The sequence below is a fragment of the Chenopodium album genome, chromosome 26 (genome assembly GCF_948465745.1).
Source record: "Chenopodium album chromosome 26, dcCheAlbu1.1, whole genome shotgun sequence".
NCBI classification, from domain to species: domain Eukaryota; kingdom Viridiplantae; phylum Streptophyta; class Magnoliopsida; order Caryophyllales; family Amaranthaceae; genus Chenopodium; species Chenopodium album.
The window spans coordinates 374,334-394,938 of NC_137859.1; the positions used below are offsets into that span (position 1 = coordinate 374,334).

A 20,605-nucleotide genomic window follows, 5' to 3' on the forward strand; every position below is an offset into this window, starting at 1 on the left:
GAGGTATAATAATTTTATTATTCTTAGTAAGTGTATGTTAAAATCACGCAAAATAAGTCAATGACTCAAATCTAAGGGTAATTTCAATAAAAATGTTGAAATTATCATTGAAGAATCCAGCCAATTCTGTCAAATTTTTGAAAAATCAGAAGAAAAAAAAAAAAAAGATGCAAGTGATGCTTAGAGAGCTAGTGTGTACAAAACTACAAGCCAATCAACTAACTAGGCTAATATGAAAACTCAGAAAAGTAAACAAAAAAATTAATGAGATTAAAGGTGCAGGCACTTTCAAGGGTCTTGTACTCTTGTTTAGTTGATGAGCTTTCTTCAGTGCCCTAAACTTAGCTGCTATCTCATCATAATCTGGCAACTTTGGGTGTACATGCTTCCGGGAAGAGTAATTTATCTGTACTGGCAAAGAATTTGATCGAGACATTTCTGTACAACTCTTTATCACCATTTCACGACTCTGAGGCATTATTGCAGCCCTTACATAGGGCGTGAGAGCCCTACTCTTACTCGGTAAGAGGGTACCCATATAATCTAACTTTAAGGGTGTTTGAGACAAATCTTGATAATCTGCATTATTGCTGTTGTTGGTGTAAAAATAGCATGGCTGATGTAAGCTACACCTTGATTCAAGCTTCTTACAGCCCTGTTCAAGTAAATAGAATCCCTCCATTTGCTCGAATTCCTCTTTTCTCTGATACTTCCTCCTGTTATCATACTTATAACTGTAACAACTCTCACATTCGACGTTTTCTACAATCTGAGTCTCCGTAGGTTCTGATCCCCACCTTATCCTTTTCCTAGCTAATTTATCGTTGTCTTTGTCATACAACGATGAAGATCTGAACACGAAGAATCTTTGATCCTGATCCAAACAGTGCACACCGTTTCTTTGTTTGGTAGGCGACTTGAACTCCTGTATGTCATCCAGGTAAATCACTGAATCCTGATCAATTGAGTGTTGTGAAGAACAGCCACTGCCTGCTGTGTTTCCCGTCTGTTCTGCTTTCCTTACTTCTATAGCGCCAATATCACACTCATTATAAGGAGTACTCAGTAGCGCAAAGTTGTGCACTTTTGCTTGTTTCGGAGCCTCAGCAATACAGGGGGAAGACTGCAACACAATTGAACAGGTAGTGTTAGTATTGCCACTGTTTTTATTGACACAACTATTCCCTTGAGCTTCATATAATTCAGTAGTCTGCAGTGAACATCATGCTTAGCTTGGCGATTACATGAAGAACTCCGAGTTGATTCCTAGGAGTTGTTTAAGAAGTCCAATTCTAATCGTTTATAATCTAAAACTACCATCCTAATATGTTAGGAAAATCCCAATTACCTCTACATATATATACCCAAAAGATCAAATTACAACACAGGGTTGGACTAAAATGTACTCAAAAGTGTTCTATCAGTGCTAATGATCACGTAATTTAAAATTACTGCCTCCGTTACAATTTTTATGTCTCACAAATAATAATACACAAAAGTTGCAACTAATGTAAAAAAAAAGAGGTAGTAATTATCGTACCATTGAGGATTGAAGTTGGGAATCTGGGTTGTATTCAAGGGCTAATAGCCCTGGTTTGTAGAGGGAATCTTTGAGTATTTCATCCAACAATCTGTTCTTTACATCTTCTGAGACTGATTGTATGGTCAGCTTGTCCCTTACCTGCAGTTTTGCCAATGTAATGCTCAATTGTTGTTATAACATTACTCATAATAACATTACAGGAATGATAGCAGACCTGACCTGGATGTTAACATGGTTTCCAGGGTGCAATTCCACTGCAGCAACTGTAATCTTCCCGCCATAACGCTCCTCGAAGAGCTTTCTGACAAGCCTAAGCTCTGGAAGATCACCACATCTAACTGAGGCAAAAATGAGGGTCGAAACAGCCTCGTGGACATCCTTAGGAAGGTCCCTTCAAAATTAAGGGCAATGTTGTGATGCTGTATACCAATTTAGAGATGAGATATATTTATAGGACAAATAATTTAGCTACATTACATACTTGTGTCTACGAATGTGCGAAAGATTGAGTATTATGAACTCGCAAAATTGATCCAATAGCTGATACACTAACATCATATCCTCATCTATGCATAATTGGTCTAACTGCATAAAAATAGATGAAAAATTAAGATCAATCTTTGATGTATGTGTATAGTATTGAATTTGAATAAAAACCAAGATTAGTTAGTTATATTCGTGCTAGACTAGACTGCTAGTTACTACGAAGTACAAGTATTAGTTTTGATTGATACTAGCAACTAGCAAGTGTTATGAGCCAAGCCAAGCCAAGCAATCTCAAACTCGACTCGATAAAATAAGAGACACTTACCCTGTCGTAGGCAATGTGCTGATATCCATTCTTCCAAAGCTGAGCAATGTCTTCTCTTAAATGCCGGGTGATAGCAAATCTTTTGCTTTTTAGAAGCTTCAGTCGACATTGAACTATCTTGATCAATTTCTTACTGATAGAAAAAATATCACAAATAAGTCTAAGAGAAAATGAAACCCAATATGCATAATGTATATGCTAGTGCTAAATTAAGAACAAATATTGGAAATTTTCGAGGATTACAATACTATGAGAATAATTATCTTTATGACGATACAGAATGTACATAAAATATTCATGTATAACAGTATAAAGTATAAAAATTACCACTTAGAAGCTTTTCTCCATCCAAAAACGATGTCAAACATATTTCTAAACTCTCAATTCTAATTGAGAATATTATCGACCTAATTATCAAAGCAAAAGCTCATAACTTAGTTTTAATGGTGAAATAAAGAATTAAATCTTTGTTTTAATTTCTATAATTACGTGTGTAGTTAAGAAGTGGTTAATCTAGAGTAACCGCCAACCCACGTTACATTACTTGAGGAAAATAGCTGATTTAGTCAACCCACGTTTCAATGTCATGAGGAATATGGCGGATATTATTAATTAACCTATGCTTGATGACACTTAAATACTTAATGCGTATTTGGTAATAAATTTTTTATTTAACGAGTTTGGTAAGAGTAGTAATTATTGGATTACTTATAATTTGGTAACTTCCATTACCCCGATCTAAAAATAAGTTCAGATTAGAAAAATAAATTCTGATAAATTCTGATCACATCATCAATTAGTGATTTAGTCATGGCAAAGCTGCATTTTACCCCAGTCAATCTTCACTACAGCAAAGTACTCCGCCTTAACTAGGCAATCTTTGTTTAGGTGACGTTAAGATTAGATAAGTAGCACTGAGTAGCAGTGCAGCAACCAGTAGCACACATTTGGTCATTTTGATACATAATTGAATCAGTGGAGTGTTTGGTTGCTGAAAAAAACTAAAAATTTAATATTTAAGATAGCAAGAACTACTCTCGATTCTCAAATACAAGTATCTCCGTTGAAATTGTGATACTATCGGTATTACTTCTACAGACAAATTTTAGCCACTGTTGCGCAATATTGATTTAAAAGAAACTATCAGAATACCCCATAACATTCAAATGTCATTTGAAGCACTATTCCTAGTCTCATCCAGCAAACGACTACAGATGGTGGATGAATGCTAAAGGAAACTACACACGTAAGTTGAGGTGGCGGAGTATAAACATCATGTCCCTTCATGTAACCTCTCTTTATTAGCTCCAAGACCGACCAGTACTGTACCGGCTCCTTCGTTCTGGGATACCACCTGAGGCAGAAAACAGAAAAACTGTGAGATATTTGCTGCGATGCAGAAAACAAAATTAATTTCCAACATTTCAATAATATTGCTACAGGAGTATGAGATTAATTTCCATCAGATAAGTTAAATCAGATACAAGAGAAAAATCCTTAGTTTCAACAAAAAATTGAATATCATTGAAAATTTCAAAATCTACAATAATCAACCATTAACCATTGCTGCTGTTAATTCACTTGTCATCAAACTATCAGAAGACCAATCACAGCCCAAGATCTAAATGCGTTGTAGTGGAACCAAGTCTATAGTAGTTTTCAAGATTAGTAGACAAATAAGTTCTCAACTCATTACAAACAACTTAGAACTTACCAGCTAGAGGAGGTGGAGCACCTTTACCCATAGCAGCAAGCTCAGGATTGACTTTCTGTCCAGCTTCCTCGAGAATGGCAATAAGTTCCTTTGCAAATCGGGCATTTGCTGCTGTAAAAAAAGAGTATGCTGTTCCTTTGGCCCCAGCCCTCCCTGTTCTACCAATACGGTGAACATAGTCTTCAAGTGAACCAGGGAAATCATAGTTGATCACATATTTCACGTCTTTCACATCTGCCACAGACCAAATTAGAATATTGTAAGTATTAAGAAAAACTTCCTCTGTCCAAATCTGTTTGCCCTAGACGAGATACTTCGTATTAAGTTTATTCTCTCTTGGTTGGGTGGATTTAATGAGAGAGAAAATGGTGGGACCAAACAAGGAGCTACAAGTCTTTAATGTAGGCATCAAGAGGATAGGAGTACCAGATTTAGTCATCAGTTTAAACAAGAAAATAGGAGAGCCAGTTCAATCAAGAAACTAAAAGCGAAGTTTCTATTGCTCAAGTTAAGACTCAGAGACCAGCTATGGGCTTATGGGCACAGCTAATTTTAATAGGTGATGCAAAACATATTTAGCTTTCCTTTATACTTCTAAACAACAACAATATAATATGCTCATCAATTGTCCTTCACTCCAAGCCTTCAGTCAAGTAATATGGGAAATACTGTAGTAAAACATCAATAATTGGATGGTTCAAAACATTATAGCATATGCATGAAGAAACATACCAAGACCACGAGCCGCAACATCTGTAGCGGTCATTATAGGACTCTTGCCAGATTTAAATTCTGACAGCACCCAATCCCTTTCTGCCTGGCTCTTATCCCCATGAATCGAAAGAGCAGGCCAGCCATCCATGCGAAGCTGCCGTGTAATCTGATCACAGCCCTTCTTAGTGTCCATAAATACCAATATCCGGCTTCCATCCATTATGTCCTCCAGGAGATCCACTAGTCTAGAACAAATTACAAAAAAGCCCCAGGCAGCAGCCATTGTCAAAAGTCAAGTATATAAGCTGAGATCATAAAGGGATAAGTGATCTCCTTACTTCTTATACTTCTGATTCTCAGAGACGATCTCCACAATCTGACGAATAGCATGATTAGCCTTTAAGTCTAGAGAGCCAATGATCACCTACAGATGCCCAACAAAAAGCTACTTTATAGTCTCTCTTTCCACGTTTTTGAAACAGGATGACATGAGACAAGATTTAAAACAAGGTACATCCACAAGAACAAACTAGAGCAAAACCACTTCATAAACATAATGGAACTATTATTCATCTGTGAAGATATCTGATATCTTCAACAAGCATCACAAGATAGCTCAAAACAAAACATGGGAACGGGGAACGTGAGATTATTTCATAAATAACAACAATATAATTCAATGGACTAAATCTCAAACAAGAAATTCTTTTTTTTTTTTTTTTTTTTTTTTTGGGTATGGTGTGGGGGTGAAGCCAACTCATTGTTGATACTTGATAGTACCAAAAAGCCACCTACTTTCAAAAGTCACCTATATTTTAAATTTTAATTCTTTCATCCCAAATCCCAGTAATTCACCTAGTTCAACTTTACAGGATTCTTCAGTTTTTAATGACATCAAAGAAACCCAGGTGGTTTCCAGCCCCAAATTATAGAATCACTATGGAAAATCAAATCTTACATTCTTACCTTGTATGCATCATGCAGAAACTTCCTAGCTAATTGTTCAACCTCCTTTGGCCAGGTGGCACTCCAGTATAGTGTTTGACGGTCAGGTCGGATCTGCATTGAGATAACAAGATGTTAAAAACTTAAAATCATGTCAAACAAAAATGAATTTTAGCAAGTTACCATCTTACCACTTCTTGTCTAGTCAGCTGGGTAAGTCCACATCTCAAGACACTAATTTAGAACAAGAAGTATAGAGATACAAGTACTAATCCCACATACCTGATTAACAATTTTGCGAATCTGGGGTTCAAAGCCCATGTCAAGCATTCGATCTGCCTCATCCAACACAAGATAGGTCACCCTACGCAGATTTGTATGGTTAGATTCCAACATATCAATCAACCTTCCAGGTGTTGCAATTACTATCTCGACACCTGCAGAGAAACAGTACAACTTTATGTGTAAGAGACCCGACCAATTAAATGATCAGATTCCTTAATGCAATAAAAAAATCAGTGTAATGAATATGAGTACCACCTAAAACAAGTAGCGCAGATCACAAAAGTCGCAATATGATAGGAAAGCATCTCAAATATCCTTGTCCCCTCCCTTTGATGGACAAAGTCATGTCAAACTCAAGCAGCACCTACCTTTCTGGAGATCACGAACTTGAGGTCCCTTAGGGACCCCTCCATATATGCAGGTATTTTTAATCCTTGATGAAGTGCCAAACTTAGTGGCTTCTTGTTGTATTTGTACAGCAAGTTCCCTAGTTGGAGCCAGAACTAACACAATTGGACCATCACCAGGAGCTGAAGAATGACACAAACTTAAGTTAATGCAATTAAAAAGCAAAGATAGACAGGTTTAGCAGAATCACCTAATAAATTATAGTATAAGACTCAGCGACAAGCATGCTTACATAATATTGGCTGAGCATTGACATGTACAATAGCAGGTAGCAAGTAGGCAAGTGTTTTCCCTGATCCTGTTTCAGCAAGACCAATAAGATCACGACCCTTTAGGGCCATTGGCCATCCTTGAGCTTGAATAGCAGTGGGTTCAGTAAAGCCAGCTTTCTTAACCTCTTCCATGACATAATCTGCAGTTGATAAGGCAAACCATTTATAAGTCAATAACTGGATCTAACACCCACAAATGCTCCAGACCAGTAGAGAGAGAGACGCAGATGTGCACAACATTGCAGAAGCGCCACATTGAAATTGCAATCTCTGAAAATGTAGTTTGTAAAGTTGAGCAAGAGGCGAGATCGTACACAGAGTGTAATTTGACAACCAATCCAAGAAATTATTGTTATCCAACGACAGAGAAAGCAAGGGAGGGATATGAGATGCCCAGCCTCCTTAAGGAAAAGGCACTCACTTGAATAAATATTTCATGTGAGTAGTAATGGTGATCCAATACAGAGAAAATTAATCTTGTTAAGTTCTGGGTGGATATTCCAGGAGGCACATATGTTAAGTTTCCATCCTCCACAACTAAACACCACAGACCTAGAATACCCGAAAAACTCGAATGCTGATGAAATTTTGTTCTGTATGTCATTTGTTAAACAAATAGCACCATACCTGTGTGTTCATTGATAGGAAATCAAAGAATAAATTTTTAATTGAAATCAACTAAGTCCTTGCTAGCCCCATATATTCGGGTGTATCGTCCATTAATGTAGCAATCGCTAAAATTAAACAGGGCCAGTCTGAGTAGTCGAGTACAGCGGGTGTATGATAGAAACAAGTATAAAGTAGCAAGTGTGAATGAGGGACAATTATTCAAGTACAGGAGCAATAATAAATAAAAAGCACCTGGGAAACCGATATCGGAGAAGTTTTTGATAGGTTTGGGAACATCACGACCCTCAACGGTAATCTCCCTAAGTTTGCGATATTCTTCGACCTCGCTATCGGTCATGGCGGCAACAGACGGGGACTCCTCATAGAAATTCTTCTCAAAAGGCGTCAACCCATCCAAATCCAGCTTCCGTTGCGGCGAAGAGGCCGCTCCACTTCGACCTCCGCCGCCGCCAGTAGAAGTTCCGTAATCACTGCACTGAAAAGCATGAATTAGATGAAATTGTGTGATTCTAGGTTAAGGAATTGGGGAAGAGGACAAACCTGCGACGGTCGCGGTAGGAAGTAGGGTCAGTAGAACGAGAATCGTAACGGCTCATTGTAGTGTGTTAATTGATGGAGGAGAGAGAAACAGAGAGCGGTGAAGGTTGCGACTTGTGAGAGAAAACAAGAAAGGAGGCTTCTCGGAGGCCAACTTGGGACTTTGTCAGATAATGTACCAAGCTTGGGCTACTCAATACCCAGACTCGAGTTTCATACTCTCTCCGTTTCAAAATGTTAGTCCCATATACGAAGTACTATTTATCAACCTAGCATTTTGATTTCTATTACAAAACCACCATTTAATTATACAATATGTTTCGAGCAATTGCATATGCATTAGACCTTAGTGGTCTTAGTTACTACTCGTAGTTATAAGCAAAGTTAATGGCGACCAAATAATGAAATTGAGGATATTTTTTTATTTATTTTTTTGTATGTTTTTTTCTAAGCATAGACGATTTTATCATGTCATTTTACACCCACAAGTCTATTTAAACCGATGTGTAAAACACACACGTAACACAATACATGTAAGTCGCATCAATGATTATTATAGATATTGCAATGCATAGATTTTTAAGTTGACATTCATCTTCACCTCTTTCACACTCTCTAGACATACACATCACATTTGGAGAGATAAAGATGGAAGACTAAGGAGTGATATAAACATAACATAGATAATGATATTTCTTACTCCGTATTTGACATAAGTTGAGAATAAGATTGGAATAAGTGTTAAAGTTACCAAAATATCCTTATCAACCTTTTCCTCCTCTTACCCTTTTACTACTAGGGTAAAGTTCTTAGGGATCCTTACCAAACCAAAACCACCAAATGACTCTCCTTTTATTAATTTCGATGATCAATTCATTCAACATTACACTCTTCCTAAATCCACTCAATTCTTAAGTATTTTAATTAGTAAAATAAGGTGTTTTATCCTTATCCTTATCTCTATTCCTATCTCATTTAACCGACACTGAAATACTAGACCTCTTCAATCCATTTGGTCTACCCCCATCGAGTTAGCCCTAAAACAACGCCACATGGTCCACTAGAGAAGACTAGATTAGAACAATGCAACTCCCCCCATTCGATGGGCCTTATAGTAACAACCGTGATGAAGTAGACTCTTCTTAACAAGGGCCAACACAAGAAACAACTCTCCACTCGAAGGGCGGCGTAGCAACAACCCAACCAACACCAATTGAGAAAACCACAAAATCCCCTTCGAATTGACAATACTCTATTCTCACTCTTTCTCTTTCATAGTTTCATCTTCCATTTCTCAATCTTACCAGAAATTTCTCCCAACAGTAAAAAAACTAAAAATGAGCGAACCTCCAAAGCTATACGTTCACAAACCCAAGAAAGGTATACTTAATTATTCTTCACTTGTATTATTACTTGGTCTAATTTCTTGCTGAATTTTCCAATAAAATATGTGATTGATTGTGATTGCGACCCACTAACAAAGATGGAATCTTGTTCTTTTCTTCTAGTAATTTTATAAAAATGGCTAAATTAATTTGATTGATGAAAACAGCTCATTTGAAGCAATCCAAAGTTACAATGGAGGCTCAATCATCAATAGCAACACCATCATCTTCTTCGTCAACGGGTGGTGGTTATGGTGGCGGAGCTTCCACGCCTCCAGAGGTTCCAAAGCAGTCTTTTTTGAGGCGGTATAAGTTCTTCGTGCCTCTCCTCCTGTCTGTAAACCTTGCTATTGGAGGTTCGTTTCTCTCTCTTTCAGTTCATATTTTGAGTTTTCGCATCTGGGTTTTCTGTGATTTTGCGTGTTTTAATTGATTAGGAAACTGAACTGTAATGTTTGAATGCAATTTTTGTAAGTGGGAATTTTTGGATTAGAATTGCCACTTTATGGGGTGAAGATTTTGAACTTGATTTGGGTTTAGGGTTCAGGAGTCCGTGTAGTTAAGGATGTAATGGTAATTCGGGTTTGGAGCAATCAAGTTTAGTCTGTATGAGAATGGAGATTACTTTGGAGAATGTTTTTGGTGATCAGGATGTTGTGATTAGTACATCTGAATTTGATATTCTTGCTAATTTTGATCTTGGAGACTTGGACTGCTACCGCGATTAGTAAAGGTTGCTATTAGGTGATTAGATTATGCATTACAATCTAGAAAACAAGGTTGACTCATTCCAAGGGATTTAAGATGAAGGATCAAGTATGAAGGATTAAATTCGACTTCCTGTAATTGTTACTTATGGGCCTGATGATGAAATTTGCTGATAATGCTGTTGCTTTTACGTTTGAAGATGAGCTTCCTTTGATTAATACGAGTAATATGAAACCCTTCACATGGCTAGTCTGGCTTTCATTCAAAACAGTACTTGTATAATCTAGTGTATGCTCAAGATAAATTGATGATGAAATCATCTTCTCCTTTCTTTAGCCCTCGGTTAAGAAGCCATCGCTAATATATTCCCCTTGGAGAGGAGATATAGTCCTATACGTACTCACCAAGGTGCTTGATGATTGGTATAGAATAGACTCATTGAGAAAAATTTCCTTGTCTGTTAGTGATACTGTCAAATTAGATGTAGCCACACCTGTTCTTTTCAATCAAATTGTCCCACCATACATCTTGCCTGCATATATGCACCATCCTGCTTGTATGACATATATAACCCATTATCTGCTGTTAAGTTCACTAAACTGTATGTCCATCATTATTTGCTTTCACCTGTTTAGAGCAGGCTGTGGTTTGGTACTTTGGTGCAAACCAGTGTTATGAAAGTATCATGCCGCTTATATTCTATATTCACCTTCACTTTGCATTAACGTGGTGCTAATATGTATCCGGCTGTGAAATTGTCTGTTAGTCGTAATTTAGGATTTGTTTTCCATTGAGCTATAGCAAATACTGTAGTTTCTTAGCATCTTTGGACTTGATTTATTGCAGCAAACTTAGTGCTCTGTTTTTTTTTAATCTGATTTTATTGTGGCTCTTAGATTCATGCTGGAGCAATTTCTGCCCTTTGTTCCTAAAATCTTGCCTGTAATTGTTAATGATTGTCATGTGAGCAATGGTTTGTTGAGTTCTCTTTTGATCCTGTAGGCTGTTGCTTGGCGTTCTCTTTGAAGTAAACCTATTGCTGTTGACAATATGATTCCTGCAGCATTGTTTGTTATAGTTGCTTCAGTGTGGTTTCTTCTCCCTGTGATCATATGTTATCACACGCGTTAATTCCTGATAGCTGTCTGTTTGTCTTATAGCTTACCTGTTTATGAGGACAAAGAAGAAAGACATAACTGTTGAGGAAGAAACCATTGATGCAGCTCCCATTCCCACACCCTCAACGTCAAGTGCAACCCCAACAACTGCTGCTGTTACTGCGAGTCTGCCAGCAGCACAAGCAACAAGAGTGCAAGAACCAATTCCCGAGCAGCAGCAAAGGGAGCTGTTCAAGTGGATGCTAGAAGAAAAGAGGAAGATCAAGACAAATGACCCTGAAGAAAAGAAGCGCCTTGATGAAGAAAAAGCTATCTTGAAGCAGTTTATCCGAGCCAAGTCCATCCCAAGTATCTAAAAATTTGTGCGGAAACAGATGTTGGAAGAATCAGGTATTTTTTTTTTTATTGGTTTTCGGGGTCCAGGTTTAAAACTTTTGCTTCTTTAAGGTGCACAATAGATTTACAAGTCTTGTATTGTTTCATGGTTAACTAAAATATACTAGTATATTATATACCTTGACCAAATTGTAATTTCTGTGTGATGAAAGTTTTATTTCTGGCCATCACCAATGAAACATGCATGTAGCATTACTGTAAATGAATTAGGTAACTTGAAGCTGATTTGACCCAAAGCCAACCGATCTGAAATAGGTTGATTTTATATGAAATACAGAGTATGTAATGTCATGGAGAAGCAGCATCTAGCAAACTGGTAGTACAATTACAATTACAAAAGGTTAGTATCATTTTGCATTCTTAGAACTGGAAAATTTGTGCATGATCCAGCTTCGTAAGTCAACAGTAGAACGGGATTAGTGATTATGCAGTTGACGATTGGTTAACCTCCTGGAAAGGACTTACACCGATGAAAATCTGCACATACACTATCTCAAAATAATGGATCATCCATGTAATCTAAATATTACGGTATTAATCATCAGCCACATGCTAAATTTATTGATTACTTTGTAAACGAAATTGTGATGAACAACTTGTCACATCATGATATAACCTCAACTACCAAAAACTGATTAGCTCAACTGTCAAATATAGCATGGAACACTTAACTGATCATTATTACGGAATCCAACCTGAACTTTAAAAGTTTATCTGTTTATGTATGCAATAATTATCATGAACTAGTTCCAAAATCTTTCAAGGACAACTGCAGTGTATATGTGAGTGCCAAACTGTCAACTGAGACTTCATTTTGTATACTTCATTTTGGGGTGAGGAAATCTCATACTTCGAATTCGATATGGGCATTTGATTTTTTGAATGAATTTGATATACCTGATATACAAATTTGTTTTTCAAATGTACTATTATTATTTTTGGACATATCAATATTATTAGTACATTACACCTTACACCTGAATGTATGAATATAAATGTATAATGTATACATAATAATGTGGGTGACGTTAAGTGCATGACATACTCTGCGCCCAAAAATTATGCACGAAGTAATTATAAACTTAAAAGCAAGTTGACCATATACATTAAGCGCCTAATTCATTTGTAAAGTAGAGAATTGATCAATTGAATGAATGAAAGAGGAAGTATCTTAATGTGATAGAATGATTACATATGATTACAAGTGGTTTATAATAACTAAAGTAATTATAAATAATACCAAACAATAATATAGTATTGCCATTAAAAGTTAAGTTAATATTGTATGATTTGAAGTTAGGTAGGTAGTTCCACAAAGGCAAAGATGAAGTGATGAACAAAACTATATATGACAATTGTATATTCCCTTTCAATAGTCAAAAGAGAGATTTTGGGGCTCCAAAAGAAGGCCTTTTCAATTATTTAGTTACTTAAAAGAAGTTTAGCCCTTAATAATATTCTTTTTTCCAGTAGATTTAAATGATGACCTTTAGACTACTATGTGGAACAAAACTTCAAGGGTCATTAATCTTTGTTATAAGATTGTGACCCTTAATTTGGAAGGTTATAGGCAACTACTTACCTACTTTATATATTGTTCTCCTAACTGTATTCTTAATTTGTCATTTATGTATAACATCCAAAGTGTAATTTGCATTCCAAAATGAGGTGTTTAAAACTAACTTTTTCAAAAAAAAAAAAAAAAAAAAAAAAAAAAAAACAAAAAAAAAAAAGTTTATAAAAAAAAAAAAAGTTTATAAAAAGTAAAAGTTGAAAAAATTAGAACAAGGCCTAAAGTACTTATCAATAATTCATGTGGAGTATCCATAGATATCACTATACTATAATCATGCTAAAAAAAAAAGAGTGATTTTCATACTCTAAATTCAAATAATACTTCACTTAGAGTGCGTTTAATTCACCTGATTTATGTTATATATTTAAACCTATAACATTAGCTTCGGCATTATTGATCATATATGATCACCACCTAATAATTAGTAATCGAGGGAAATACGTGTGCAAGTGCATATTATAATGCATAATAAATTGAAGATAATTGGGATGGGGGCTCCATTATCCAAGTAAGCCTCTTCAAACTTTGGCCTGTCAACTAATATGTGAATTTTAGGGAAGGATTATAGTTTGTTTTGTTTGAAATGATGGGAAAGTGTGAGTTGGGGGTTGAAGTTTACAATTAATTATCACATGGACGCACGAGGGGATGAGGGGACGCCCTTAATCATGGTTGTGGCCTTTTGGGCCGTGGTCAATTCTCATCGAACTCATTCTATCTACTATGCACGAAGTATATGAACTATACTTCTAAAAAGTTGTAAAGGATAGTGATGAAGGTTTTATCCTGGTCTTGTGATATATATCGTATAACAAAGCAAGTAGTTTTTTATACTTCATTTCCTACATACAAAGATACTTATCTCATTATTTTAATTTTTTGAAAAAAGAATAATTAAAAGAGTGTTCTTCTTGTATTTGGGACTTGGGAAGCTTTATTTCGGTGTCAAGTATTTGGTATGATCATCGATCTCTTGATACTTTAATCAATTAAGGTAATTGACATCCATAATTATATACTACGTACTTGGGTCCCTCAACTTAATAGATGTTACATACATTGACCTAAATAATAATAAAGTAAAAATGTAAGTAAGAAATAGCATGTGAATATGCGATACTTAAATTAACAAAAATAAATAAATAAATTGTAGAGTTTGTCTTAATGAGAGATTATTCAATAAAGTGAACTCAATTATAATTTAGCCAAAAAAAATCTCTTACATTATATGGAGTATCAATTTTATGAATATTGTTTCTACCAAAACATAATGTGTCCAAACAACATAAAATTGTACTAAAACAATAAAAGTGTAGATTCAAATTGATAGATTATCTACCCAAGAAATTTGTGGAGCTTAAGAACATGGAAATATCGAAAATCCAAGGTATGCCTTTTATATTCTACCAATTAAAAATTGTATGCTTGTTAGAAAATGCATAAAAATTGGACCATCAACCGTGGCTGAGAAGGACCATTCTAAAGTACCAAAATTAAGGGTTTGTTCTTGTTAAACCAAACAAAACGCCCACGAAAACCGGGATATACCTCTGATATAATTTGCATATATTTCTGTGGTTCTAGGTATAAATACTTTGACTAGAATCAACACAAACAAACAAGCCCCAACAAAATTATGCATTGGATCCTCTTTAATATCATTTCATTGCAGCATTGCTGATTAGCTGAATCATAATGCTGACCAAGACTTCCTCTTAGCTCTAGGGATTATATGCTCCAAATGGTAATTATAGATATAAGATTAATAAGTGATTAACCCTATGCTACTTGTGCCTCCGTATTAACTGATTGTAAATTCTATTGTACACTTGATTGTACCTATGTTTGCGTTGTGGGATAGATGTAAAACTTATGCCCAAACCTATATACTTCGTACTTTTTTCCCTTATGTGTGTATCTTTTGAGCGAGGTTCGCTACACGTTCAACAAAATTTGATAAAAAATCACACTAATGATCTATTCTATTGTCGTTGTAAATCCTAGGTGATACGACATTAAATCTTCTCCGCCAATAGAATATATTTTAAAACAATTGCCTTTAGTTTAATAAATCACCCGAACCTAATTGTTTGTAAAATATAGGAAGATTGCAAATTTAAGTGGCACAAACATTGTATCAGTGAGTTACACAGTACCGGAGATACTCCATATCTAAGCTACCAATATCTTTTTTGTCTTTGGATGTATGTAAATTGTATAAGAATGAATGTTATAGATCATGTATAAGAAAGATCAACGATCTAAACAACCACAACCATAGAATATAATCAAGATCTCACCTTTTATGAGTTCGGCGCCCGTGCGCATATCCATGCAAATTCATAAGTACCGCAAGTATTATATGATTATGCATACTTCATTACTTGGCCCCTCTACTAAACACCAAAACTATAGGTTATATAATATTTATGTAACCTAACCATAATTTTTTGCTATAAAGCTACACTTAAACTTGTGCAGAAAGTGCACCTAAATCCCAGAAAATGGACATTCCCTGCATCTGGACTTTGATTTCTTTTGTCATTGCTACTTCATTTTCTCTCTCCTACATTTTCCATTTTCTTAGAAACACCAATCTCAAATTCATTACAAGAAGTATATCATTAAAAAACCACCCTGAAACATCAACTACTAAAACTACTTGTACTAGTGCTACTACGACTACTAGTTCAATACTTCCTTTAGGTACCAATGGATGGCCAATACTCGGCGAAACCATGGAGTTTATCTCTTGTGCATATTCAGATCATCCTGAGAGTTTCATGGAGAAGCGATGTCGTTTGTAAGTACAAGTCATACAAATTAACATTTATTGTATGCATTTTTTTTTCAATTTTTTTTATAGATTTGGATACCCTTTGAGGTTAATTTTAATGGGTATTTTCGGGTTTTTTGTGTTGTACAAGGTATGGTAAGGTGTTCAAGTCTCACATATTTGGGAAACAAACCATAATATCAACAGATGCAGAGGTGAACAAGTTTATACTACAAAGTGATGCAAAGTTGTTTGTACCTTCTTATCCAAAATCGTTAACAGAATTAATGGGAAAGTCTTCAATTCTTTTAATTAATGGAAGTTTACAAAGAAGAATTCATGGACTTCTTGGTTCCTTCTTCAAATCATCACATCTTAAAGCTCAAGTCACTAAGGACATGCGGAGTTATGTCCAACAAGCTATGGATAGATGGGATCATAATATTCACTCCCCCATTTTCATCCAAGATGAAGCCAAACAAGTGAGTAGCCTCCCGGCCTCTTTCTCACTTCTAATTTAATTTTATTTATTTGTATTCGCAATTTAATGAATCTCTCTACACCCATAGTGATAAGATTGCGTATATCTAAACCTTGGGCCACATCTTAGGTAGGATGGAGTACAGTTTCATGTTTGTATACATGGTTTGTTATCTTAAAAATAAAAAAGATGGTTATAATAGTAAAAAGACTCAAGTTAAAGTTGGTTTTTTTCCAAGGGTGATTTGTGACTAATTTTGGTTAGAAAAGAAACAATAAAGTTGTAAGTTTGTAACTTGTAAGTTTTGTTTACTTATTAATAAGCTTAATATTTGTAGGAGTTAGTGCTAATAAATTATTATGTTTGATGATTGTCAGATTGCTTTTCAAGTGCTGGTAAAAGCATTGATTAGTCTGGATCCAGGGAAAGAAATGCAGCTCTTAAAAAAGCAGTTTCAAGAGTTTGTTTCAGGGCTAATGTCTTTGCCAATTAACCTGCCTGGAACTCAACTTCACCGGTCATTACAGGTACACAAAATTGCTTAAACTTGCCCTTTTTTTTTTAATTGTCCGAAAGAGCCATAAGGACATTATTTGAACATGTGACATATCGTACATATATGCTACCTTATTTTCCGTCAGCATTATTATTGATTACTAGTCATAATAATATTGTAAATTTTTATGTATGATTTCAGGCAAAGAAGGAAATGGTGAAGTTAGTGAAGAAAATAATAGTGATTAAAAGGAATAATATGGTCCCAGAAGGAGCAGACCCAAATGATGTGTTAGATGTTCTGTTAAGTGACCAAAGTGGACAATTAACAGATGATTTAATGTCTGATAATATGATTGATATGATGATACCAGGGGAAGATTCTGTCCCACTTCTAATTACTCTTGCTATTAAATACTTATCAGATTCTCCATTAATCCTCCAAAAATTCACTGTAAGATTACTTTTCATATATTTTTTAATTTATTGTATACTTTACAGAGTTTTAATTTCCAAATTGTGACAATTGGATTATTTTTAATTAACAGGAGGAGAATATGAAAGTGCATAGGCTGAAGTTAGAGCTAGGGGAGCCCATGATTTGGAGTGATTACCTTTCACTGCCTTTCACACAAATGGTAAGTTTGTTTGTTGGGGACGGAGATTCTCTCTAGTAACTAGACGATATTGTAATAGGGGGAGTTGGTGGTATTTAATTTGGGACAATTATTTAATTTAATTTCCGCCTCTCAATCTAGCAATGGATATGATGGTTCGATATTTGAAAAAAATTGTAGCTTATGAGTAGTTTTGTACGTGTAGGTAATCACAGAAACTTTGAGAATGGGAAATATAATCACAGGATTGATGAGAAAAGCTATGAAAGACGTGGAAATAAAGGGTTATTTGATACCAAAGGGATCATGTGTCCTTACGTATCTTAGATCAGTTCACCTTGATGAAAATCTTTATGACTCGCCTTACCAATTCAACCCATGGAGATGGCAGGTAAATTTGTTTAGTTTCTACTCCTTTGCATATTTTTGGCGATATAGTTTGTTATTATTTACGAAGTTTGTGTTCTTTATTTTCACAGAACAAAGATACAAATAGTAGTAGCTTCACCCCTTTTGGTGGCGGACAACGACTTTGCCCTGGGTTAGATTTGGCTAGATTGGAAGCCTCCATTTTTCTCCATCATTTTGTTACACGATTCAGGTAACATATTTACTATAATCTTCAACTTTATTTCTTTTTAACTAATGCACCTAAGTCCTAAGACATAACAATTTTTAGAAAAATCTATGTATGCCATCATTCATCTTGGTTTTTATGAAATATCTTCTATATACTCATTGAAGTTAACAATACATATACCCGATTTGAGACACTAAGCTAGTACATACAATTAAAAGTTGTGATGAAACCGGTCTTCAAAAAAGTTATTCTATAAATTGTTATACAGACACCATCTAACGACTTCAATAATAACTTATTAATCTTTATCATATTGACCACGTGAATGAAAGTGTAACAAGTCCGATATTTTGAGTTGAATCACATACTCCGTATTGGTATAATATGTATGTTCACATGCATGCAGATGGGAGGCTGAGGATGATTCCATAGTCCATTTTCCAACAGTAAGAATGAAAAAGGGAATGCCAGTTTGGGTCAAAAGAAGAAGAGACCCTTAATTTTAATGGTACATGTCCTTAACAAACATGGACTCTTTCAATGCCAACTTTTTTCCTCACTCTTATGCAATCAACACTATTTTAGACGATAATCATGCAAACATACAAATTTTTCCTGCAGTTGCACACGTGTGGCTGGCCTTCACTCGCCTGACAAATTTTTCCTTCTATAAATATATACTACGTAGTACTTCTAATTTTTTTTTTAAAATTTTTATTTATTTATTTTTATTTTAGGAAGGGTGAGTTAATAGTTATCCATAGAGATTTGGTATCTTTGTACGAAATGTGTCATTTTGTATCATAATTTTTGTTTTCTTATGTTAATATGTTAAAGAATATGGTATCTAGAAGAAAATTGTATCTACGTCTAGCTAGGTTTAAAGTGTTAACAATATAGTACTTCGTATTTGTTTTCATAGAGTAGAAATTTGATTTATGTTGATGTTAATGAACAACTAACTCGATTATCATTGAAAAATAAACGATGTCACTATGAAAGCAACATTCTCTGCGTTACTCCAATACTATAACAAACATATAATATAGGGTGAGTAAACAAGGTAATACTTATTATTAGAATGTTTTATTTAGTTTTTAACAAGTTATTAGAACGTTTTATATAGGATTTTTTGACTTTTGCTACCTATCAAACACCTCAATTTTAATTTTGCTACCTATCAAAACTTTTATTTTATTTTACTACCTAACATATACACTTTTTTTAAGTTTTGCTACCTGTTAACGAAATCGGTTAGGAATTAGGATTCCGTTAAGGTTATTTATTTTATTTTTTTTAAAAATAATAATAAATTAAAAAAAAAAAAACCAGCCACCCCTCCCCTCAACTGCCACCCCATCCCTCCCCCCTGCCGGCGGCCGGCGCTGGCGCGAACCCACCCCCCTCCCTTTCCCCCACCCTACGCAGCTCCCTACCGTTTCCCCGACGTTTCGCTGCCACGACCCCCACCCCGAACCAAATCCACCCCCCTTTCCCCTTCCCCCACCGGAATCCGCCCCTAGCCCCGTTTCCCCCACCGAAATCGATAGCCCTCCCCTTCCCCTCATATTTTCGGCCTTCCCTAACCCTAAAGAACCACCCCAAAACCACCCAAGACAAAACCCTAAATTATGCAATTCGTTTAAAATGGGCTTGCGTGAGGAGTGTTTGGAGCTGCTGCAGTTGGTGTTGCGGAGGGTGGTGGTAACTGGTGGTTGAGGGAGGAATTGTTGCGGGTTTTCTGTAGGCTGGTGGCTGCAGGTAGAGCAGGGGAAGGCAGGGGAAAGCAGCGATTAATGTTGCGAGAGAAGGGTGGCGGAATTGGAGTGCGAAGCTGGAGCAGGGGAGAGTGGCTGATAGGGGTGTTCAAATCCGGGTACCCGGAGTTTCGGGTACCCGGAGTTTCGGGTAGTTGTTAATATGTCCCATGTCCCGACCCGAATATCTCGGGTACCCGGGTTCCGGGTACCCGAATTATTCGGGTCGGGACATAGGGTACCCGGATTTCCTTGTTTAAAAAAAAAAAGAAAAAAAATTATACTTATATTAATTTTAGGTATTTATAATTGTTGTAATTTAATTTTTTTTTTGTTAGATAAACACACATTATAATTTATAACCATTGATTTCCCAAAAATAAAATCCAAAAATTTACATCTGATTCCCAATTGAATTGCCAAAAAAATTAAAAAAAAAACCCAGTAATGCCGTAATGGGAGACGAATGGTGCGATAATGGAAGACAAATTCTTGCTTAGGAAGACGCCATGACAATGATGGAATCAGTCGCCAAATTTGTCACCTAAGATGAGATTTTCCGGCAACTCACGATTAATCGAGGAGATATTGTGGGGTTCTTGAGGTAGACATTGGAGATTTTTGGTGGAGTTTAGTGGGGGTGGGTGATTCACTGATTTGGGATACAAAGGAAAGGAGGGAATGGAAATATAAGGTGAATGTGGAAAGTTGAAGATGGGAAATCAACGGGAAAGGATTGAGGAGTTTAATTCAAGGAAGAAGAGAGAGAGAGGAGATGCAAGAAGAGAGAGAGAGAGGAGGCAGATATGGGAGGCGTGTGAAAGAACCCTAGTTTGGTGGGCTGGGCTTAATTTGAG

General features: G+C 35.8%; 4 protein-coding genes across 7 annotated transcripts; 2 read left to right on the top strand and 2 right to left on the bottom strand.

Moving 5' to 3' along the window:
- Nucleotides 1-214: 214 nt before the first annotated feature.
- Nucleotides 215-2,722, bottom strand: LOC145616102 (uncharacterized). Its single transcript, XM_081670809.1, has 6 exons — nucleotides 2,682-2,722; nucleotides 2,355-2,487; nucleotides 2,025-2,128; nucleotides 1,763-1,934; nucleotides 1,541-1,681; nucleotides 215-1,123 (listed from the first exon to the last, which is right to left on the bottom strand). Exons 1-6 carry the CDS (start codon nucleotides 2,720-2,722, stop codon nucleotides 215-217), a joined length of 1,500 nt encoding a protein of 499 aa, XP_081526935.1.
- Nucleotides 2,723-3,393: 671 nt separating this feature from the next.
- LOC145616647 (DEAD-box ATP-dependent RNA helicase 20) lies at nucleotides 3,394-8,003 on the bottom strand. 2 transcript variants are annotated; one of them, XM_081671406.1, is made up of 10 exons: nucleotides 7,863-8,003; nucleotides 7,554-7,792; nucleotides 6,653-6,832; nucleotides 6,381-6,542; nucleotides 6,010-6,164; nucleotides 5,749-5,841; nucleotides 5,121-5,206; nucleotides 4,801-5,027; nucleotides 4,069-4,302; nucleotides 3,394-3,708 (listed from the first exon to the last, which is right to left on the bottom strand). In XM_081671406.1, the coding sequence occupies exons 1-10, from the start codon at nucleotides 7,916-7,918 to the stop codon at nucleotides 3,656-3,658; spliced, it is 1,485 nt and encodes a 494-aa protein (XP_081527532.1). In that variant the 5' UTR covers nucleotides 7,919-8,003; the 3' UTR covers nucleotides 3,394-3,655. The 2 variants fall into 2 exon arrangements, with proteins under 2 accessions (XP_081527532.1, XP_081527533.1); XM_081671407.1 differs by having other exon boundaries at nucleotides 7,554-7,797; nucleotides 7,863-7,990.
- A 1,024-nt stretch (nucleotides 8,004-9,027) lies between these two features.
- LOC145616528 (uncharacterized) lies at nucleotides 9,028-12,031 on the top strand. 2 transcript variants are annotated; one of them, XM_081671267.1, is made up of 4 exons: nucleotides 9,028-9,239; nucleotides 9,412-9,600; nucleotides 11,113-11,460; nucleotides 11,744-12,031. In XM_081671267.1, exons 1-3 carry the CDS (start codon nucleotides 9,197-9,199, stop codon nucleotides 11,424-11,426), a joined length of 546 nt encoding a protein of 181 aa, XP_081527393.1. In that variant the 5' UTR covers nucleotides 9,028-9,196; the 3' UTR covers nucleotides 11,427-11,460; nucleotides 11,744-12,031. The 2 variants fall into 2 exon arrangements, with proteins under 2 accessions (XP_081527393.1, XP_081527392.1); XM_081671266.1 differs by lacking the exon at nucleotides 11,744-12,031 and having other exon boundaries at nucleotides 11,113-11,601.
- Nucleotides 12,032-12,166: 135 nt separating this feature from the next.
- Nucleotides 12,167-18,885, top strand: LOC145616526 (3-epi-6-deoxocathasterone 23-monooxygenase CYP90D1-like). Of its 2 annotated transcripts, XM_081671265.1 has the most exons (9): nucleotides 12,167-15,845; nucleotides 15,970-16,300; nucleotides 16,677-16,826; nucleotides 16,997-17,248; nucleotides 17,343-17,432; nucleotides 17,617-17,802; nucleotides 17,891-18,012; nucleotides 18,398-18,499; nucleotides 18,613-18,885. In XM_081671265.1, exons 1-8 carry the CDS (start codon nucleotides 15,547-15,549, stop codon nucleotides 18,489-18,491), a joined length of 1,524 nt encoding a protein of 507 aa, XP_081527391.1. In that variant the 5' UTR covers nucleotides 12,167-15,546; the 3' UTR covers nucleotides 18,492-18,499; nucleotides 18,613-18,885. The 2 variants fall into 2 exon arrangements, with proteins under 2 accessions (XP_081527391.1, XP_081527390.1); XM_081671264.1 differs by having other exon boundaries at nucleotides 18,398-18,885.
- Nucleotides 18,886-20,605: the final 1,720 nt, after the last annotated feature.

Excerpts from the sequence above, each read along its gene's own strand:
- LOC145616526 (XM_081671264.1), top strand. The coding sequence starts at position 15,547 with ATGGACATTCCCTGCATCTGGACTTTGATTTCTTTTGTCATTGCTACT. Across the intron at positions 17,249-17,342 it reads TAATCCTCCAAAAATTCACT|GAGGAGAATATGAAAGTGCA; the intron begins GTAAGATTACTT and ends TTTAATTAACAG. Across the intron at positions 18,013-18,397 it reads CATTTTGTTACACGATTCAG|ATGGGAGGCTGAGGATGATT; the intron begins GTAACATATTTA and ends ACATGCATGCAG.
- LOC145616647 (XM_081671406.1), bottom strand. The coding sequence starts at position 7,918 with ATGAGCCGTTACGATTCTCGTTCTACTGACCCTACTTCCTACCGCGAC. Across the intron at positions 6,833-7,553 it reads CTCCGATATCGGTTTCCCAG|ATTATGTCATGGAAGAGGTT; the intron begins GTGCTTTTTATT and ends TATCAACTGCAG. Across the intron at positions 3,709-4,068 it reads TGCTCCACCTCCTCTAGCTG|GTGGTATCCCAGAACGAAGG; the intron begins GTAAGTTCTAAG and ends TTTCTGCCTCAG.
- LOC145616102 (XM_081670809.1), bottom strand. The coding sequence starts at position 2,722 with ATGTTTGACATCGTTTTTGGATGGAGAAAAGCTTCTAAGTG. Across the intron at positions 2,488-2,681 it reads TGGAGAAAAGCTTCTAAGTG|TAAGAAATTGATCAAGATAG; the intron begins GTAATTTTTATA and ends TTTTTCTATCAG. Across the intron at positions 1,682-1,762 it reads GAAACCATGTTAACATCCAG|GTAAGGGACAAGCTGACCAT; the intron begins GTCAGGTCTGCT and ends GCAAAACTGCAG.
- LOC145616528 (XM_081671267.1), top strand. The coding sequence starts at position 9,197 with ATGAGCGAACCTCCAAAGCTATACGTTCACAAACCCAAGAAAG. Across the intron at positions 9,240-9,411 it reads CGTTCACAAACCCAAGAAAG|CTCATTTGAAGCAATCCAAA; the intron begins GTATACTTAATT and ends TGATGAAAACAG. Across the intron at positions 9,601-11,112 it reads TGTAAACCTTGCTATTGGAG|CTTACCTGTTTATGAGGACA; the intron begins GTTCGTTTCTCT and ends TTTGTCTTATAG.